General features: G+C 41.9%; 1 protein-coding gene across 4 annotated transcripts in view; it reads left to right on the top strand.

Annotated features, from left to right (window-relative positions):
• The window catches only part of SLC22A15 (solute carrier family 22 member 15), a 79645-nt gene extending 72511 nt beyond the window's left edge, over positions 1-7134 (top strand). For 3 of the 4 annotated variants that reach the window (XM_059136274.1, XM_059136276.1, XM_059136275.1), the window contains 4 exons: positions 141-261; positions 1718-1790; positions 4770-4958; positions 5282-7134. In XM_059136274.1, the coding sequence (XP_058992257.1) occupies positions 141-261; positions 1718-1790; positions 4770-4958; positions 5282-5371 (473 nt within the window). In that variant the 3' untranslated portion in view covers positions 5372-7134. Of the gene's footprint in view, positions 1-140; positions 262-1717; positions 1795-4769; positions 4959-5281 lie in introns of all 4 variants that reach the window. The other variant, XR_009345120.1, reaches the window with a different exon arrangement.
• Positions 7135-18458: the final 11324 nt, after the last annotated feature.

Below are 18458 nucleotides of genomic sequence, written 5' to 3' on the forward strand. Positions count from 1 at the left end.
TGAATGGTAACCTGTCATACTACCTCCTCACTGTTCACCATCCGTACTCGCGTCTCTGGCTCCTTCAGAAGTCAATGTGTCACTCGAAGGCATTTTTTTCCCTGAAGGACCTCACGGTATTTTACCCTTGTCCTCCTCAGACACAGGTGTGTTTGCAGTGGTGAATAGCCATTCCTTGTCTCTGCTCGGGAAGCTGACGATCAGCGCGGCCTTTAACGTGGTGTACATCTACACCTCTGAGCTGTACCCCACGGTCATCAGGTGCGCCTCACACACCCTGCATGTTTTGCAGTAGATGCTTGCCACAGCGGAGGTATGGTTCTCGTTCCACCGAGACCATAGTTAGGGTGGGCCAGCAACAGTTCAGCAGGCTGACCTAAGCCCAGAAACTGCCTGTGTGGACCGCACTCGGCCCACTTGGCTGAGGAAAACGTAGCTATATTTTGAGCTAAATTTCCTCATGTAAATTGTGAGAGAAGTCCTCTACACTAAACACGTCCCATCACCCAAAGACTGCTTGGATGCCATCTTGATTTCGGCAGACTGGATTCAGTCACCCATCCTGTGTCAGGCACCTGTCAGGCAAGGGGACTTGGTCCCTGTTGTCACAGAACCTACATCTTCACCCAAAATATACACATTGTTAAAAAGGTAATTCCACTTAGAAGTGAAGATGAGGTTTCCATACTAGTTGATAAATGTGGTTTCTAATGAGTAGGACACGCTCCTATCAAAGGGAACATACTCTGTCTGAAGTTTCCCCTCATAAAATAAGTCTGAAAACCAAATGTGGAGGGCAGGGATGTGGCTCAGTCTTCTTAGAACTGCCTTTGTGGGCCAGGCAGGGCTTTCCTAGCTTAGCACTTCCCCAGGCTTTTCAGAGATCATTCCAGATGTTTCCCTCATCCCCACAAACTTAATGATTCTTTCTGCCTATTAATTTTAAATCCCGTCCCCCCAGTTTTTCCCAGGCTGTCTGTGATGGGCCAGTCATTTCCTAATTATTCCTCTGACGTGTTTTCTTTGGCTGCCAGCTGTGATGCTAGGATGACCATTTTGTCCAAACTGGGACACTTTTGAGAGCAATTAGGCTGGGGCGAAAGGGTGATGTCTGGCCACCCCGCCTGTAACCACTCTCACTCCCGCTCCCTCCCATCACTTGCATGGCTGTACTCCTCACAAAGGTAATGCTCCTGGTTTCCTGAGAATATGTACTCAATTCCTATTCATATGCCTGGCCCTTGAATCGTCAATTAGTTGAATTTAAATAAATGGGCAGACTTCTCAGATCATAAAACTCTGGCTCTCCATGGGTATATCAATTCATAGGAAACCTCACACACAAAAACCCATTAAGAACATTGGACAAGAAATATTCACATGGTCATTTCTGCACCGTCCTCTGTGATAACTGCACTGTCCAGTGTGGTAGTTACTAGGCTCGTGTGGCTATTTAAATTTAATGAAGTAAATGAAAAACCCAGTTCCTTGTTCTCACTAGCCGTATTTCCAGCGCTCTTAGCGGCAGGTGTCTAGCAGCTTTCATATTGGACAGTGTGGCTACAGAACATTTCCAGCATCTCAGAATGTTTCACTGCTCTAAAGGAGACCATGCTGCTTCCACCTTGGGATTTATTATTAATGGCCCATTACAGGGTCTTTACATTCCCCCGCGCCCCAGAACTTACTGATTTTCCACTTTTTTTATGCCTTTCAGGAACGTTGGGCTTGGAACTTGTTCTATGTTCTCCCGAGTTGGTGGGATTATTGCTCCCTTCATCCCCTCACTGGTTGGTTTGTACCTCCTGGTTTTGTTTTTCTGGATTCTCTGCTTTGGAATTACTTGTGCCTTTGCTTACAACATGGTAACAAACATTTGCCACTGAAGATCAGCCTGCTCTGAGTGGGAAGCTTGTCTCTTTTAGATTATGTATCACTCAGGAAACAGGGGCTCTGACCCAGGATGCTCTCACCCTTGAGACTCTGAGTGTCTGCTTCTCTGCATTCATTGGAGAGTTAGCTAAGTCAGTCATAAGTCAGTCAGTGAATATTTGTGAAGTTTCTGCACTGTGCTGGGCTCTGTGCCAAGCGCTTCAACATCTGTCGCAAGCTTCACAAGAACCATGTGAGGCAGGGATAGTTATTATCCTCTATTAAAGAGGAGAAATTCAGCAGAAACGGGCTATATAACTTGCCCAAAGTCATACCATTTAGACAAGAAAATTAGAAGAGAAACATGCCTAGTCGTGGGTCTATTAAGAGCTTTTTAGCATTTTCTAAATTTTATAGTCTAGAGAAAGAGGGTAGACTTAACAGCTGCCCTGAAAATCCTTCCGGTCTTGAAATGTTCTGGTTCTGTGATGGATTAATCCACAGAGCCCCTGCGCATGTCTCTGCTGTGGCCCTCCCAGCTGGTACTCAACAAAGGGTGACTGGATGTGCTTTGTAGACAGCTGTTGTCCCCACCTCCTAGCCACGCCAGCAGGCCAGGTCCAAGGAACCAGGGGGTTCCTGCAGGACCAGCCAAGAGAGTCCTTGGCTTCACGCAGCATGGCAGTCAAGTGAGCTGGCCGGAGGTGAAACAGTTCATTGAAGATCCAGAGAGACCAGATACAGACGGAGTGACTGGGGGAGTCTCGTCTTTGTCCAGGGACCTGGGAGTGGTCTGGTGTACGTGTCCTCTCAGGCATCCAGGCATCCAGGAACCGGTTAGAACAAAGACAAGGGCACCGGTGTTATTCCTTGGAGCCAAGGGGTCTTGGCATGGAGATGTCTAGAATGTCTCCAGTGGTCTGCAATGTGCATACAATAGCTTCACCTGGTTGTTCTCCCTGGGTCCTTCCTGAGATGTTATCTGCTCTAGAGAAATCATTAAGTCTTGGCCCCTGCAAAAAGGACCTATGTGATTTGCATTATAAGCCTGTGTGAAGTCAAAGTGGGGGTGCAGGTCTGAGCACCCGGAGAAGCAGGAAAAGCAGCAAAGGGAAAACTAGCTTTTTCTCTCACAGCATCTCTTTGGTTTCCTGGTCTCCCTAGTATAGGAGGGTGTCTCTGAAATCCCACCGTGACCTTTTCGTTCTCTTTCTTTCTTCCTTTCAATCTTTCTGGTCTTTCTGTCTTTCTATCTTTGACTTGCAGTACACTTCCTTTTCATGAGTATCTCTTCACATGTCTCCTGCTTAATTTCACACGGTCAGACCCTTCCTCTAATATATATTTGTTCCATTCTGTAAAGTGTGTGGGACATTAGGGGTTTATCTCTAAAGATCTCTGGACTCTGTCTGACTCTCCTAGAACATTAGTCTACCTAGCCCTGGGTCTCTGTTCCTGCTCAGTTGAGAAGAGGTGAGAGCGTTGTGTCCCCCATGACTAAGCAGCACACCCACAGCGTTGGACCTGTGTGTGCATGTGGGATCCAGAAGTGAGATTCTGCCAGGCTACTTCCATCCCCTACCCTGCCTTGTCCATCATCTCTTTACTTCTGAAAAATCAGGCAGAGGATATCCTAACTAGGATATGACCTGGATAGTGGTCCTATCCACAGAATTTGGAAGCCCAAATAAGATAAAGCTAAACAACTCCTAATAAGAACTCAAGAATGTTAATGAGCTCAGAAAGGACCCCAGAGCAACACACCCGTGGCTGGAGAGCAGCACACAGTTTTCTGTGCTGTTATCTTTGAACCTGTTTGTGTTTCTAGAAACTCTGTACATTTTCCTTAGAATGTCTGTTGGATCTCTGAAGCAAAGCTGTTATCTCCCTGTCCGGTTCGGGTAGTTTCCAAACTGCATGGATGTGCCAGGATTCTTTAGGGTCTTCTTTTTCTTTTCAGGGCGTTCGTACCTTTAACCCTTGTCCTCCCAGGTGTGTTGCTGACGTGGGAGAGCGGGGTCCTTGTCTCACGGAGCTGAAGAATGAATCTTGTGGACAGAGGAGAGATGAAAGGGATATATTTTTTATTAACCAGGGATACAGGAGGAAAAAAAAGCTCTCAGGAGGGAGCTGCCCCTGAGAGCTTTTAGGGTAGGTCTTTTATTGACCGCTAACCAGGGAACTTAAATCTTTTTAATTTCTCTACTGAGAGCACCTTTGTGTAAGGATCAGCGATAACATCTTTAACAGCTTACTTTTTTTTTTTTTTTAAAGGGTCTGGTTATTCTCTGTTAGATCCCACGTGACTGCCATAAAAAAGACCCCCTCCAGGGACACCTAGGGCAAGGCAATCTGGTGTTTTCCCTTATCTCTGGTTTCCTCACACCTCCACATTTTGGGGATTGCTATGAACCTGATCCCAGAGCCCCCTCCCTACCTCTCCCTATGAGTCCCTCCTGTCCCTTACTCAGTGCTTAGTGAATCAGCGAGCTTGGTGGGTGGGGAGATGGTTTGGCTGATACGAGGGTGGAGAACTTTCAAGTTTATGGTGATCACGTCTTTGGGGTACCTCCCAAGCAAAGCGTATGTGGAGATCCCTGTGTTCTAAGGGAGTTGCCTGCAGTGAAAGCAGTACCCACCCCCCACTTCCATTCTGATCCGCATACCTCTGAGGCCTTTCTGTGTACTCACCCCCACTTCTCCGTGCCCAAGCAACCACTCCATGATTTTCCAGGGCAACTCTCCATGGGGGAAGAAGTGGCTTCTAGTGTATTCTAGTGGGAAGGCATGACCTGGATAGTAAGCATGGCCATGCCCCGGGCACAGACTGCTTATGTCACATGCTGGGAACTGGATACCGAGTTTTCATGTTTTTGTTCTACTCCCTGCCCCCACAGAGATATGTGCAATGGTCTTTACCTTTCATTATCTTTGGAGCCACCGGCCTGACTTCGGGCCTCCTGAGTTTATTATTGCCAGAAACCCTTAACAGCCCATTGCTGGAGACATTTTCTGACCTTCAGGTGTATTCATATCGGAGACTGGGGGAGGAAGCGTTGTCCTTACAGACCTTGGATCCCCCACAGGTATGGTGTGGTTTTCTTAATCATTCACAAGTATCACTTGGGAGGATGACAATTTGGGGGGGCGGGAGGAGAGAATGTTCTGGTTACATTTAATAGAACCAAGCAAAGCTGTTGGAAAACAAAGGTGTGGGATTAATAGCAGCTGGTTTTTTAGAGAAGTGAAGATGGCCGGTGAGTCATTCACTTTCGTAGAACACTTTAGGGTAAAATCTTAGGGGAGAAGATGTCCTAAAGATTCATTTGTCGGTTGAGTGCTAGTTAATCATTTTCATTTTAGAAATGTCATGGTGTCATGTGACCATTCTGGTTCTTTCCCGTGTCAGTCTGAGGACAAGGACGACACTGTAGGCAGTGAGAGTGAGGAAGAGGAAGAGTTCTTCGATGCGGACGAAGAAACCCAGATGATTAAGTGAAGTGGCCCCGGATCCCGCGTCCCAAGCAGACGATGTCCTCGCCTCTAGCGAAGGCAGGCGTTCCCGGGAAGCGTCGAGCGTCGTGGAGTACAGGCTTGCACACACGGAAGATCCTCAGCGCGGCTCGCTTTTTTCAGGCACAGAGGATGATGGAGAAGAGATTTCATGAGCGAGGACATCACTGTACTGAGCAAGTCGTTGTTCATTAGTCGGCAGTTCAGGTTCATTTCTGAACCATGACTTCTGGCCAGAGAGCTCCAATCCACATGCCAGGGTGGAAAGCTAATTTGTTTCTGGAAGTCTGATCGTGTTGCTTATCCTTGATCATGCCTAAAGGCAGACGTGTAAAATTCCTTCTGCCCTCTTAGTAGCATCCTTAAGATTTCATCCTAATACCATATTCGACATCTACCCCTTATCATTTGTGCCTCGCCAGGAATCTCTCGAGGCCGACTGGTGTTCACATTCCACTTTCATGCCAGAGGAAAAGCACTGAGAGGACATTGTGTGTGGCCCAAGGCCTCCAGCTTTCCCCTAACTGATGAGAGCTGGGTCCACCCCTTGCTTCCCCGGGCTCAGGGTTGGCTTGAGTTCCCTGTGTCTTGAGCCCCACAGACCGTCCCCTGAAAAAGCCAACTGTACTGAAGCAATTTTTCTTAGAGCCAGAGGTATGGCTGTAGCTCCCAGTCCACTCCCTTTGACTGTGTCACTTCCTCAGTTCTGACTTGGGCACAACTCGAGAAACCGGTCCATCTCAGATTCCAGTACCAGCAATCACTTCAGAACTGTGCTCACTAAGGGATGAAGCTTCATGAAGGTGGAGGGCAGCCACAGAGTGACAGACATGTCAAGCCCTTGAAAAGGGGCAGCTTTTATAAGGAAGAAAAGAAAATGATCTGTCACGGGTTTTCGTTCTGTTTTCCACATTGTGCAATGAGGCACTTAGGCGACCATTAAGAATTTGAACACTTCTAATCCCAGGTCAGTCCCTTGCCTCTGTAGTCAGAGTGGAAAGCAAGTAATTTCATAGGAAGTGTGGTTTTTTTTCATGAAGTACTGCCAACTTTCAAATAAGTCTGTCACACATAGTTTTCTAAAATCATATGCTGAAAGGACCTGTTTCCCTCAAAACTTGAATGCTATCTCAAGTAGGAGTATTAACCTGGAGTCAACAAGTTGGTGCAATAGGCCTTTAGGCCACTTTCCCAACCAGGAACTTTACTGTGGCTTCAGAATTTCCCATTTTACTAACTCTCGGAGAAAGAAGTTGCACTGGAGGTAAAGAGAAGACGTCATGGGGCCTGCTTCTGGAAGTCTCGGAGGCATCCCCCCCAGCTGGCTCTGACACTTCCCCAGCTGCTTCCACATTAACCTCTTGGTTTACACTCTCAGTCTGTACCTTGGTATTGGTTAAAGTATTTTTATGTCCTTGATGTCTTTGATGCTATTTTGAGCTCTTCATACATAGGGGCCATCTCTGCTGCTGTTTGTTTCTCTCTGCTGTGTCCAGAAGACGGGGGGCCTAGGCACAGTAAGGACCTAATAAATATTGCTGTTTCTGACCACGAAAACTGTCGATGTGAATGATACTTGCAATATCATTTTTATAAATCCCAGGCAAATATGACTCCCACCCCCAAACTGTGGAATCCTGCTTGTCTATCTCTGGCCGATGGAGACCCTGCCCACCACCAGGAGAGGAAGAGAGGACACGTAGAAGATCTTCTTAGTGGCTGGGCGTTAAAAATAAAACAATGAACTAACATATGTGTGCTCTTTGGTCAATTAGAGCTTTCTTTGCATTATGAAGATAATGGGTCCCATTAGAGAAAATTTGGAAACTGGAATTTAAAAAAACCATAGGCCCAACACCCAGAGGCAACCAGTGTTATGGCTTTGTTCTAATTGAAGACCAATTGGGAAACCATCTCTCTGCTGGCAGCGGGATTCCCTCTGCTTCCGGCTAAATAAGCGAGGATTCCGTTAGTTCTATCTCTGGGTCTCCTGCTTTCCCCGCTGTGCACTGGAAAAAGGGAGGGCGGATACATATGTCGCTTCAAAAGGCCAGGCAGGCTATCAGCTGCTTGAGTCAGCTGTCACTAGTAAGGTCACTGGTTCTTTCTAGATGGTATCTTGGTGAAGTTTAATAATCATAATTATTAAATTTTTCATTCTACCACCTTTTATAAGAAGAGGTTTTTTTTTTTTTCCCTTTTGATATTAACTGTTAAAGAACAGTGATTGTAGAGAATGTGTACCGTGTATATTTGCCCTGATTAAATGATTGAAAAGCTTTTAACTTACAGGGAACATGATTTGTGCAGATGATTTGTAAAAAGCATCTTTTTAAATTTTTCTTATTGTAGTCCAAATTAAATTTCTTTTCTTCTCAAAAGCAGCAAGAAAAATGTAAGATGCCTAGGAAACCCCCAGTTTCTAGGGTCAAAAGTCTTAGAACAGCTTATTCAGAATCTTGGTACTGATATGTTAAAAGAAACAGGGTTGTAGCTTCTTGATCTGGAGAGTTAAAACCAGTGCCCATTGAAAATACAGTATTTGTCATTTGGCTGCTTTCAAGCAATATAGACATTCTTTAGTATTTAGAAATGAGCAAGTAAAATACAACAAATAAGAAGCAAATGAAAGTTTCTGAAGCACTGTTTATAATCTGGGCAGGTATTTTTGTGGAGGTCAAATTGATGAAGAAACTGTTAGTACCCTTAGTATCTAATATCTAGATTTATATTCTTTTTTTTTTTTAAGATTTTATTTATTTATTTGACAGACAGAGATCACAAGTAGGCAGAGAGGCAGGCAGAGAAAGAGAGAGAGAGGGAAGCAGGCTCCCTGCTGAGCAGAGAGCCCAATGTGGGGCTCGATCCCAGGACCCTGAGATCATGACCTGAGCCGAAGGCAGCAGCTTAACCCACTGAGCCACCCAGGCGCCCCTAGATTTATATTCTTTTTTTTTTTTTTTTTTTTTTTTTTTTTTAAAGATTTTTTTTTTATTTATTAATTTGACAGAGAGAAATCACAAGTAGACAGAGAGGCAGCCAGAGAGAGAGAGAGGGAAGCAGGCTCTCTGCCGAGCAGAGAGCCCGATGCGGGACTCGATCCCAGGACTCTGAGATCATGACCTGAGCCGAAGGCAGCGGCCCAACCCACTGAGCCACCCAGGCGCCCCCTAGATTTATATTCTTAACAAAAACATTGAAATAATTGTCACTAACATACCAGAATTATTTTTTTTAAATATTTTATGGATTTACTTGAGAGAGAGAGCACACACAGAGTTGGCGGGGGAAGGGCAAGGGAGAAGGAGGGACAGAGGGAGAAGGAGATGCAGATTTCCATGCTGAGCATGTACTCCAACTTGGGGCTCAATCCCCTGAGATCATGACCTGAGCCAAAGGCAGATGCTTAACCAACTGAGCCACCAGGTGCCCGAATACCAGAATTAAAATACAGCTTTCCAAAGGACTTATTCTTCCATTACAAATGCTTACTAGATCATCGGTTCTAAAATTAGAAAAGTATCTATAAAAGTCTCTTGCAGAGGCTTCTAGGTGTGATTTAGTGTCCATCAGTCCGGTACAGCTGGAATTTGGAAGGTGGGAGTGACCTGGAGGCCGTGCTTGTGATTGTCGGTTTTTCCGGCTGGGGTCCAATGTCACAGAGGCATTCGGTTTTGCCGAGGCCATTTCAGCAGCAACATTGACAGGGGCAGCATCGATTAAAATCTTAAGAAGGTTTTAGGTAGAACATAGATCGAACAATCTAGAATCTAGATAGAGCAAGATTTTAATGTAGAACCTCACAAAATAATTCTGGTGTTCATACGGAAAACTAAAGATCCAAATCAAGACAATCCTGGAAAGTAAGAGCAAGCAGAGCAACTTGACTTTCCAGATATCAAAACTTGTAAAGAATCTATGGTATTGGTGTGGCAGTAGATAAGTAGAACAAACTGAACATAATAGAGATCCCAGAACAAGACCAAACATGTAAAAGATTGGGCATTTTTCAAAGATGGCATCGCATATCAGTGGGAAAAGGATGAACTATTCAAATACTGTTGTGAGAACTACTCGGTTTCCATATCAAAGAAAATAAAATTGGGTCCTTTCTTTTCACCATAACAAAAATAAATTCCAAGTGCATCAAAGATCTAAATGGAAAAAAGCAGAACTTTAAAACAATTAGAAAGTAATATAGGAGAGGGGTGGCTCAGTCAGTTGGGCATCCACCTCTTGGTTTCAGCTGGAGTTCTAATCTCCAGGTCTGGGAATTGAACCCCATGTTGGGCCCTGAGCTCAACATGGAGTCTGCTTGAGATTCTTTCCTCCTTCTCTTCCCTCCCCTTCTGCTTCTCTCCCCACTCATGGGTGCACGTGCACACATACACTCCTCTCTCTCTCTCTCTCTAAAAGAAATAAAAATCTTTAAAAAAAGTAAGTGATACAGAAAAATGTTTTTATGACTGACTTGTCAGATAGATGGATTTCTCAGACAAAAAATGAAAATCACAAATCATTAAAAAAAAACTGACATGTTTATTATATCTGAATTTTAAAGTTCCTTCTGGATGACTAAACATGCCACAAGTTTGAAGAAAAGCAGTAAGTTAAGAAAAAATATTTATAACTTCTGTAAGAGATAAAGATTAATATTCAGAATATATCAAGAGTAAGTGCAGTAAATTACCAATGTTAAGAATAAAAGCATAGGGCACCTGGGTGGCTCAGTTGTTAAAGCATCTGCCTTTGGCTCGGGTCATGATCCCAGAGTCCTGGGATCGGGTCTCACATCAGGTTCCCTGTTTGGCAGGGAGACTGCGTCTCCCTCTCCCACTCTCCCTGCTTTTTTTCCCTCTCTCACTGTCTCTCTGTCAAATAAATAAATAAAATCTTTAAAAAAAAAGAATAAAAGCGTAGACATCACTAAGATCCTATCGGTGATATAACATTATTATGAATGACTTTATTCCAGTAAGTTTTATAATTTAGGTGAAAGACACAAACTATGAAGCTCACCCAAGGAGAAATATATACTCTGGAGGGCCTTTATCTTTGAAAGAAATTGACGTCATAGTTACAGAGCTTTTCACAGAGAAAGCTCTAGGCCCAGGTGGCTTTACTTGTGAATTCTAGCAAGTATTCAAGGGAGTAATATCAATTCTACATAGTGTGTCAGAAAACAGAGGAGAGGGAACATCTCCCACCTCATAGAAAGATCTAAAAAATTTACAAAAACACTACTACAACTAAAAGTTGTACAAGGTGGGTGTCTGGGTGGCTCAGTTGGTTAAGTGTCTGACTTTTGATTTTGGCTCAGGTCGTGATCTCAGGGCTGTGAGATCGAGCCCCATGTCTGGCTCTGCACTTAGGAGGGAGTCTACTGGAAATTCTCTTCCTCTGCCCCTCCCCCCCACTTTCTCTCTCTAAAATAAATAAATCTAAAAAAAAGTTCTACAGGTGTAGAGATTTTAGCAAGGTGACAGGATGTAGTCCATATATAAAAATCAATTGTATTTCTATGGCCTGGCAATAAATAATTGGAAACTAAAATGAAATTTTAAATTTAAAATGAAATGTACCTCATTTCAGTGGATAACAAGCAAAAGAGTTTTATAATTAGATTGCCTGGGTGTAAATTAGGACCCTGTCATTTATTAGATGTTTGATCTTTAATAACATTTAAGGTTTTTCTTGAAAAATTACAAATCAGAAAGAAAAGTAATAGGAAGTTTACAAAAATATTGTTAGGCAATTCACAGATGAAAAGATGCTCCACTTCATCAGCAGGTCAGAGAAATGTAAACTGAAACAACATTAAGATATTTAAAATCCATTAGATTGAGGGGGAAGTTATAAAAACGAATTTTAAAGATATGAAGAAAAAGGAATTTGCTTACATCCTCATAGAAGCTAAATTTATTCATCAATTGGATTGTTAATAGTGAGGTTGAAAATGTGCATATTCTATGATACAGAAACTGTGCTTCTGGATATTTATCACAGAATAGTTTTAGATATTTTGTTTCTAACCCATTATAAGGAAAATGTTTTACACTATGACACACATAGTACCCACATCTGCATACATATCCATCTATATAAAAAACAAAGTTTCGCCAGATAATCCTTACCCTTTGTACATACATTACTTTGTATTTTCTATCTTATTTTACTTTAAAGATTTTATTTATTTATTTGACAAAGAGAAATCACAAGTAGGCAGAAAGGCAGGCAGAGAGAGACAGAGAGAGAGAGAGAAGAGGAAGCAGGCTCCCTGCCGAGCAGAGAGCCCGATGTGGGGCTCAATCCCAGGACCCAGAGATCATGACCTGAGCCGAAGGCAGAGGCTTAACCCACTGAGCCACCCAGGCGCCCCATATCTTATTTTACTTTAAAATGAAAAGAATACTGGTAAAGACCCGAAAAGTGATTTCACAATTCATAGGCAATTAAAATGTGGATTCGGTAAAAGTGAAACTTGATAAGCTTAATATTGGCCTTAATACTTGTCTAGTGCATGTGTGCAAGAAGATGTGTATAAAAATGTCGATTATAGTAGTAGGAAAATAATGAAATTAAATACCTTAGTAGTGAAATGCATACAATTTTATACTCAGAGAACATAATGAAACAGGAGTTTTATGTCTTGAGATGGGCAGATCTTCACTTTCTTGAACAAAATAGTGTGGGCAGGTTTTTTGCTGGATCAAAGTCATTTCTTCGTTAAGTTCTTTAGTGAGCGACTGAAGGACTTGCTAATTAGGGAGATTTGAGTGTTATTTACAGTCAAGACTGTTGATACTCTGTGGCAAAAAGAAAATAAATTTCATTGTTACTCTCATTTACCCTCCTCTCTATAGGGTGAAATTTCTTTTGAAAAAGAGCTTTGCTTCTGTGGAAACATTTAAACAACTTCTCAGCTGAGACCCCAGAGCTCTGTGGTATAAAGCTTAGAAGAGATTACTTATTTATTGAAACTGCCAAAGGCAGATGTAGCCAAATCAGTATTAAAATAACTTCAGTCTAGACCCTACAGAACATTTGATTTTGAAGAGAATAGATTCTGACGGAATTGCTTTGCTTCAAAATATAACTTCAAGAAATTGAATGAAATCATTGTGTAAGTTGGGCCAAAAATACACACTCAGCTCAGAGGAGAGTCTAATAAATGAATGATTTACCGAGATGTGGGCAGAGCTTCCAGAAACCAGGGAAGAGGAGCCCGTATGCGCAAGAAAGCCCCTTGATGATAGTGGATGCAGGTCAGCCTTCCTGGGGCTCAGCACAGGGGAAGAGTGGATCCTGAGACTTGGACTGGAGTTACTCAGCCCCAGGAGGCACTGGAGAGTTGGTGAAATACCCATCACGTCAGATCATTAGCGTTTTAAAATCATGGAAGCTTTAAGCTGTTCTTGCAGGTGATGGTACAGCAGATCCATTGGCTTCCTAGAGCCCCCTTAATGATTATGGATGCATTTCATATTACAGGATGTTTGCTTCCCTGTTTGCCATCATAGGCAGTGTGCATCCATCCAATTGTGCTGCACAATCAAGTTACCTGTTAATGGATATAAATGTTCATGGCTTCATTTATGTAAAAGAAGAAACTGGAATGTGTCTTTCTGTCTACACCTGGAGTGTGATCTGCCTCTCTTACCTCCCTTCCTCACGTTAATTCCTTCAGTGGGCACTGAAGGAATACCGGTAGTATCAAGGTGGGCATCTCACCACGTTGCTGATCCTTTTTGAGGCAATAAAGATTGATTGTCATCAGCAAATAATTTAAAGCCTCCTGTCTCCCCCCACACACACACACACTAATCTCAATAATACAAATAGAAAAACAGTAATCTGAAATGAACCATTACGTCTCCAATATGCCTGCCTCTAACACAGCCTAGATTGGAAAGCAGAATTCTCAAGTTTATCAGGAAGGAGACTGACAGAGAGGAGCAGTTCGCTTTTGAGTAATCTTCCCGTATTATTTATTGTAATTAATCTTTCCATTGGAGTTTCCTCTGAATGGACACTATAATGAAGGGAGAGGAAGAGAACAAAGAGTATTTTGCTTTTACGGGAGGAATGGAAACAGAAAAGACAAGTGGTCAGGAAACGCCAGTCACACTCACTTTTCCGTAAAGACTCCCAAGGTCCTCTTTTGTTGACGTAAGTAATAGGGGATCGTATTAGTTTCCTGTTGCTCTAACAAGTTACCACAAACTTAGTGGTTTTAGACAACACAAGTCTGTTCTATTATAGTTCTGGAGATCAGACTCCAAAATGAGTCTTCAGGGGCTAAAATGAAGATGTCAGCAGCGCTGGTTTCTTCTGAATACTCCAGGGACAACTCCATGCTTTGTCTCTTACAGCTTGCGGAGTCCATGGCATGCTTGGTCTTGGCTCAGCACTCCAGTGTCTGCTTCTAGACCAGGTAGCCACCTACTTCTGATCTTCTGCTTCTGTCTTAAATAAGGACACGGGGCCCACCTAGATAATCCAGGCTCATCTCTCTGTGTCTAGATCCTTACCTTAATCACATCTGTAGAGTTTCTTTGGCCATAAAGGGTAACATTCACGGGTTCTGGGGGTTAGAATGTGGGTGTCTGGGGGCAATTACGTAGTTTATCGCAGGTGTTTTAAATATACATTATATACTTAAGTATGCATTGTCAAGTGTCATGCTCCCAAGTAGACAGACGGGACCTACTGGCTCATTAGTGTATAATTTTAAGTTTTATGGAATAACCTCATCATCGTTAAAGAAGCCAGACCCAGACCATGGGTAAGAACTTCAAATGTATATTTATTGTTCATCTCACTGACCCTGTTGGCTAAGCCAAGAGTCTTTAAATTACAGTTTGAAAGAATGAACTGCTAACAAAAGAATAAATCTACTAGAATTCGTTTCTGAGTTTTATTTGCTGCTGTGTCTTCACAGTTCCCAGCAGTCTCTTATCAAAATCAGTTCTGTTATTACCTCTACCTTTGTTATGTGCTCTTAGGCATCCTATGCTTTTCCATTATAGAACTTATCATGTAATTTAATAAATGATGATGTCTTCCTTCAGCCGCTCATAGGCCGTAATCTCTATGAAAACCAGGTACATGGCTTTCTTCAGTTTTTACTAAAGCTGGCTCATTACACGGGACCCCTGTGTCCGAGGCATTCAAATATTTTTGAAGGATGCATAAATATCTCGCCACTCCTCCACATCAGCTCCGTTGCTACACTGCATTCAAAAGCAAACAAGGTTGGTATCTTACTCATCCCAGAACGAGCACGTATTTGTGACACAATAGGAATTTTAACATTTCTTAATTCTTAATTTAATTTTAAATTTAAACATTTTAAGTGAATGCATGCCCAGACACAAAACAGTCAAGATTAGCATAACTGGTCTGTCAAGTAAGGGACTCCAAATGGATAGTTCTTTCCCAGAATTAACTTGAGAAGGGGATCTATGGATTGCTTAACTGTGAAAGCTACTTGTAGATAACCACAAAGACCTTTATTCCACTTTAATCTTCTTGCTACCTAATCTCACCATTTTGTATAAAATTAGAATTAGGAATAGAACACATCCCAGAGAGAAATGATCCCCTTTAACAAGAGATGTCTGTTTTGAAAATGGAAGTAAGCAAAGAAGGGTTGACTGTTAAGTAATCTTGTCCACAAAATAACAAATGTTGGAGAGGCTGTGGTGAAAAAGGAACCGTCGTGCACTGTTGGGAATGCAAATGTGTGCAGCCACGGTGGAAACTGTATTGAGATTCCTCAAAAAATTAAAAATGGAAATAGAAAATAGGAAAAATAAAAAATAGAAATAGAAATACCAATAGAAATATTGGTCCAATAATTCCACTACTGAGAATTTACCTAAAGAAAATGAAAACACCAACTCAAAAAGATATGTGCACCCCTTTTTTATTGGAACATTACTTTTTTAGAGATTCATTTATTTAATTTAGAGAGGAGGAGGAGCAGAGAGAGAAAGAGAATTCTGAAGCAGACTCCCCACTAAGCGAAGAGCCAGACACAGGGCTCAGTCCCAGGACACTGAAATCATGACCTGAGCGGAGTTGGCTGTTTAACCGACTGAACCACCCAGGGACCCGGAGCATTATTTACAATAGTCAAAATATGGGAAGATGTGGTATATACTTTTTGTTTGTGTATACATATTTACATCCCATTTTTTGTGTGTGTATACATATTTACACACACACAAAATGAGATATTACTGAGCCATAAAAAAAAGAATGAAATCTTCTTGTTTGTAACAACAAGGATGTTGTTAGGATGGACCTAGAGGGTATTTTGATAAGTGAGATAAGTCAGAGAAACAAATACTATATGATTTTACTTATATGTGAAATCTAGGAAATGAACAAAAATCAAAAACAGACCCTATAATGCAGAGAACAAATTGATGGTTGACAGAGGGGAAGGAGTAGAGGGATGGGTAAAATGGGGGAAGGAGAGTGGGAGGTCCAGGTTTCTAGTTATGGAATGAAGAAGTCATGGGGATGTAAAGTACAGCAGAGAGAATATAGTCAGTGGTGTTGTAAAAATAATAAAAAACTAATAATAATAATCTTGTCCATGTATTTATAGACTTATTACCAAATACCATTCATCCTGTTACAGAATAAACTTTTTTAAGATTTTATTCTTTTTTTTTTTAAGATTTTATTTATTTATTTGAGAGAGAGAGAACATGAGAGCATACCAACGGTGGAGAGGGAGAAGCAGGCTGTCCATCGAGCAGGGAGCCTTGATGTGGGACTCAATCCCAGAGCCCTGAGATCATGATCTGAGCTGAAGGCTGATCTTAACTGACTGAGCCACCCAGGCGCCCCAGAATAAGAGTTTGGTGATTTTTTTTTTTTTTTTTAATGGAGACATTTCCCTGCCCCCATAGAGAGTATGATCTTAATTCCTAAATTAAGGAATTTTTGGTATAACCATCAATGTTGTAACATCCAGGTCTTCTAAAAAAGTCCATCTAATGGAAACATGTAAAAGGTTTAGAAAAGGTCTCAGTTTGATTCCTGGCATCAGTACATTCAGGGGAAAAAAAAATCATTAGGAGTTGGATCAATGTCTAGGTTTTTCTGTTTGCTAGGTAACTGAAAGACTGGCTCTTGTATGTTGACTAATATGTAGGTCACCTTTGATTTATTAGAGGAATGCTTTGTCAAAGGGATGAAGACATACCTGAAAACAACTGGGAATAAAGCCTTAGGGGGAAGTTGGACAATAAATAGTTGTCTTTATTTCTCCAGTCTGCAACATCCCAGAAGGCGCTATTCATTAATTTGTAAACAGCCTCCCAAACATCTTCACACAGAGACAAATTTCCCACACTGAAAGAATTTATAATCTTCCCAATCCAGTCTATCTGGAGACGGATGAGGCTGGGAGTGGGCTGATGAGAAGAGAGAGAGGCCTAGGGAGGCAGCTGAGAATTTGGGGGAAAGTTTTTTCAAGGAGTAAAGTTTATGTTGGTTTGGTCTTGTGGAACAAGATACTTGAGTTAAGTACAAGAATAGAATCAAGTTTAATTGAAAAGGTGTCATAAAATAGCATCCAGTAAGAAATGGGGTGGCCACCCAAGCTTTGTGTGTCTCAATTTCTTTTAAGCACTTCATACCACCCCAGATAGCTTCAAGTTTATCCTGGAAGATGTGCACAAAACATCAAAAGATTCCCTTAAGTAGTTTCTAGTATTCTAGGGATTATTTCAGGAAGCGAAAAAGAAATCACATTTATTCATCAAATATTTTGAGTATCTACTAGGTACTGTATTCTAATCTAGGGTCTAAGTTAAAAGAAATAACACATATTGAGCATTGTTCTAAAAATTTATATTCCTTGGCAAATCTAATCCTCAGAAGAAAACTTTGGAATGTATATTATTGATTCCATTTTTATGAATGAGAAAACAGTTAAGTAACTTTCCCAAGTCATGCAAATAATAATTGGCAAAGCCTGGATCATCTGACTTCACTTCTTAAGGGATTGCTATACTACTCTGATTCTTGCAGGGTTCTTGATTCTAGCCAGGTCTTGTTTCCATGAGCTGCTGGCTGATAATGTTGGCAGTGGGGATGGCAACCTTTGTGCATCAAATTCCGCCCGCCATGTCACCATATTAAATACATTCTATGGTGATGTCATACTTCTCAGAACAACACTCATAAGGAGGTTTATAATCCCTCCTCGGTTGATGAAGATAATAGACTTGGTGTCATTTAGTAACTTTTTCAAGGGCACAGCTAGTAGGTGACTGTGCTAGGTCTAGATCCCCCTTTGTCTCTTGCCAACACCCATGCACTTAATTATCCCTTTGGGCCTGCCTCTATGAAAGAGTTAATTCAAGCGGAAGGGGACACTTCTCTTTCAAAGACTTTGGGGACAAGCTTCAGGGCAAGAACAGTTAAGCTGAGAACAGACATGGGTCTTGAAACCAAAACTCAGACTGTGAGTGTGTGTGTGTGTGTGTGTGTGAATGTAGTTGACATACAACGTGACAGTTTCAGGTATAAAACTTTGTGATTGGACAAGTTTATACATTATGCTGGGTTCACCACAAATAGAGCGACCATCTGTTCTATTATATTGTAATTATAATATCACTGACTATATTCCTTAGACTCTGCTTTTTATTCCTGTGACTTACTCATTCTGTAACTGGAGGCCTGTATCTCCTCTTCCTCTCCCCCATTTGGCACAACCCTCTGGCAATCAGCAGTTTGTTCTGTGTACTTACAGTTCTGAATCTGCTTTTTGTTAGTTTAATTTTTACTTTTTATTTTTTTGAGAAAGAGAGAGGCAGACAGAGCACGAGTAGAGCAGGACAGAGAGAGGGAGAGAGAGAATCCCAAGCAGGTGTCATGCTCACCTCAGAGCTAGACAAGGGGCGCAGTCTCATGACCCCAAGATCATGACCTGAGCTGAAAATAAGAGTCAGATGTTTAACCAACTGAGCCACCCAGGCACCCCATTTGTTATTTTTTTAGATTACATTTATGAATGAATCATATGGTATTTGTCTTTCTAGTCTGAT

This window comes from Mustela lutreola, chromosome 10 (genome assembly GCF_030435805.1).
Source record: "Mustela lutreola isolate mMusLut2 chromosome 10, mMusLut2.pri, whole genome shotgun sequence".
Taxonomy (NCBI): Eukaryota; Metazoa; Chordata; class Mammalia; order Carnivora; family Mustelidae; genus Mustela; species Mustela lutreola.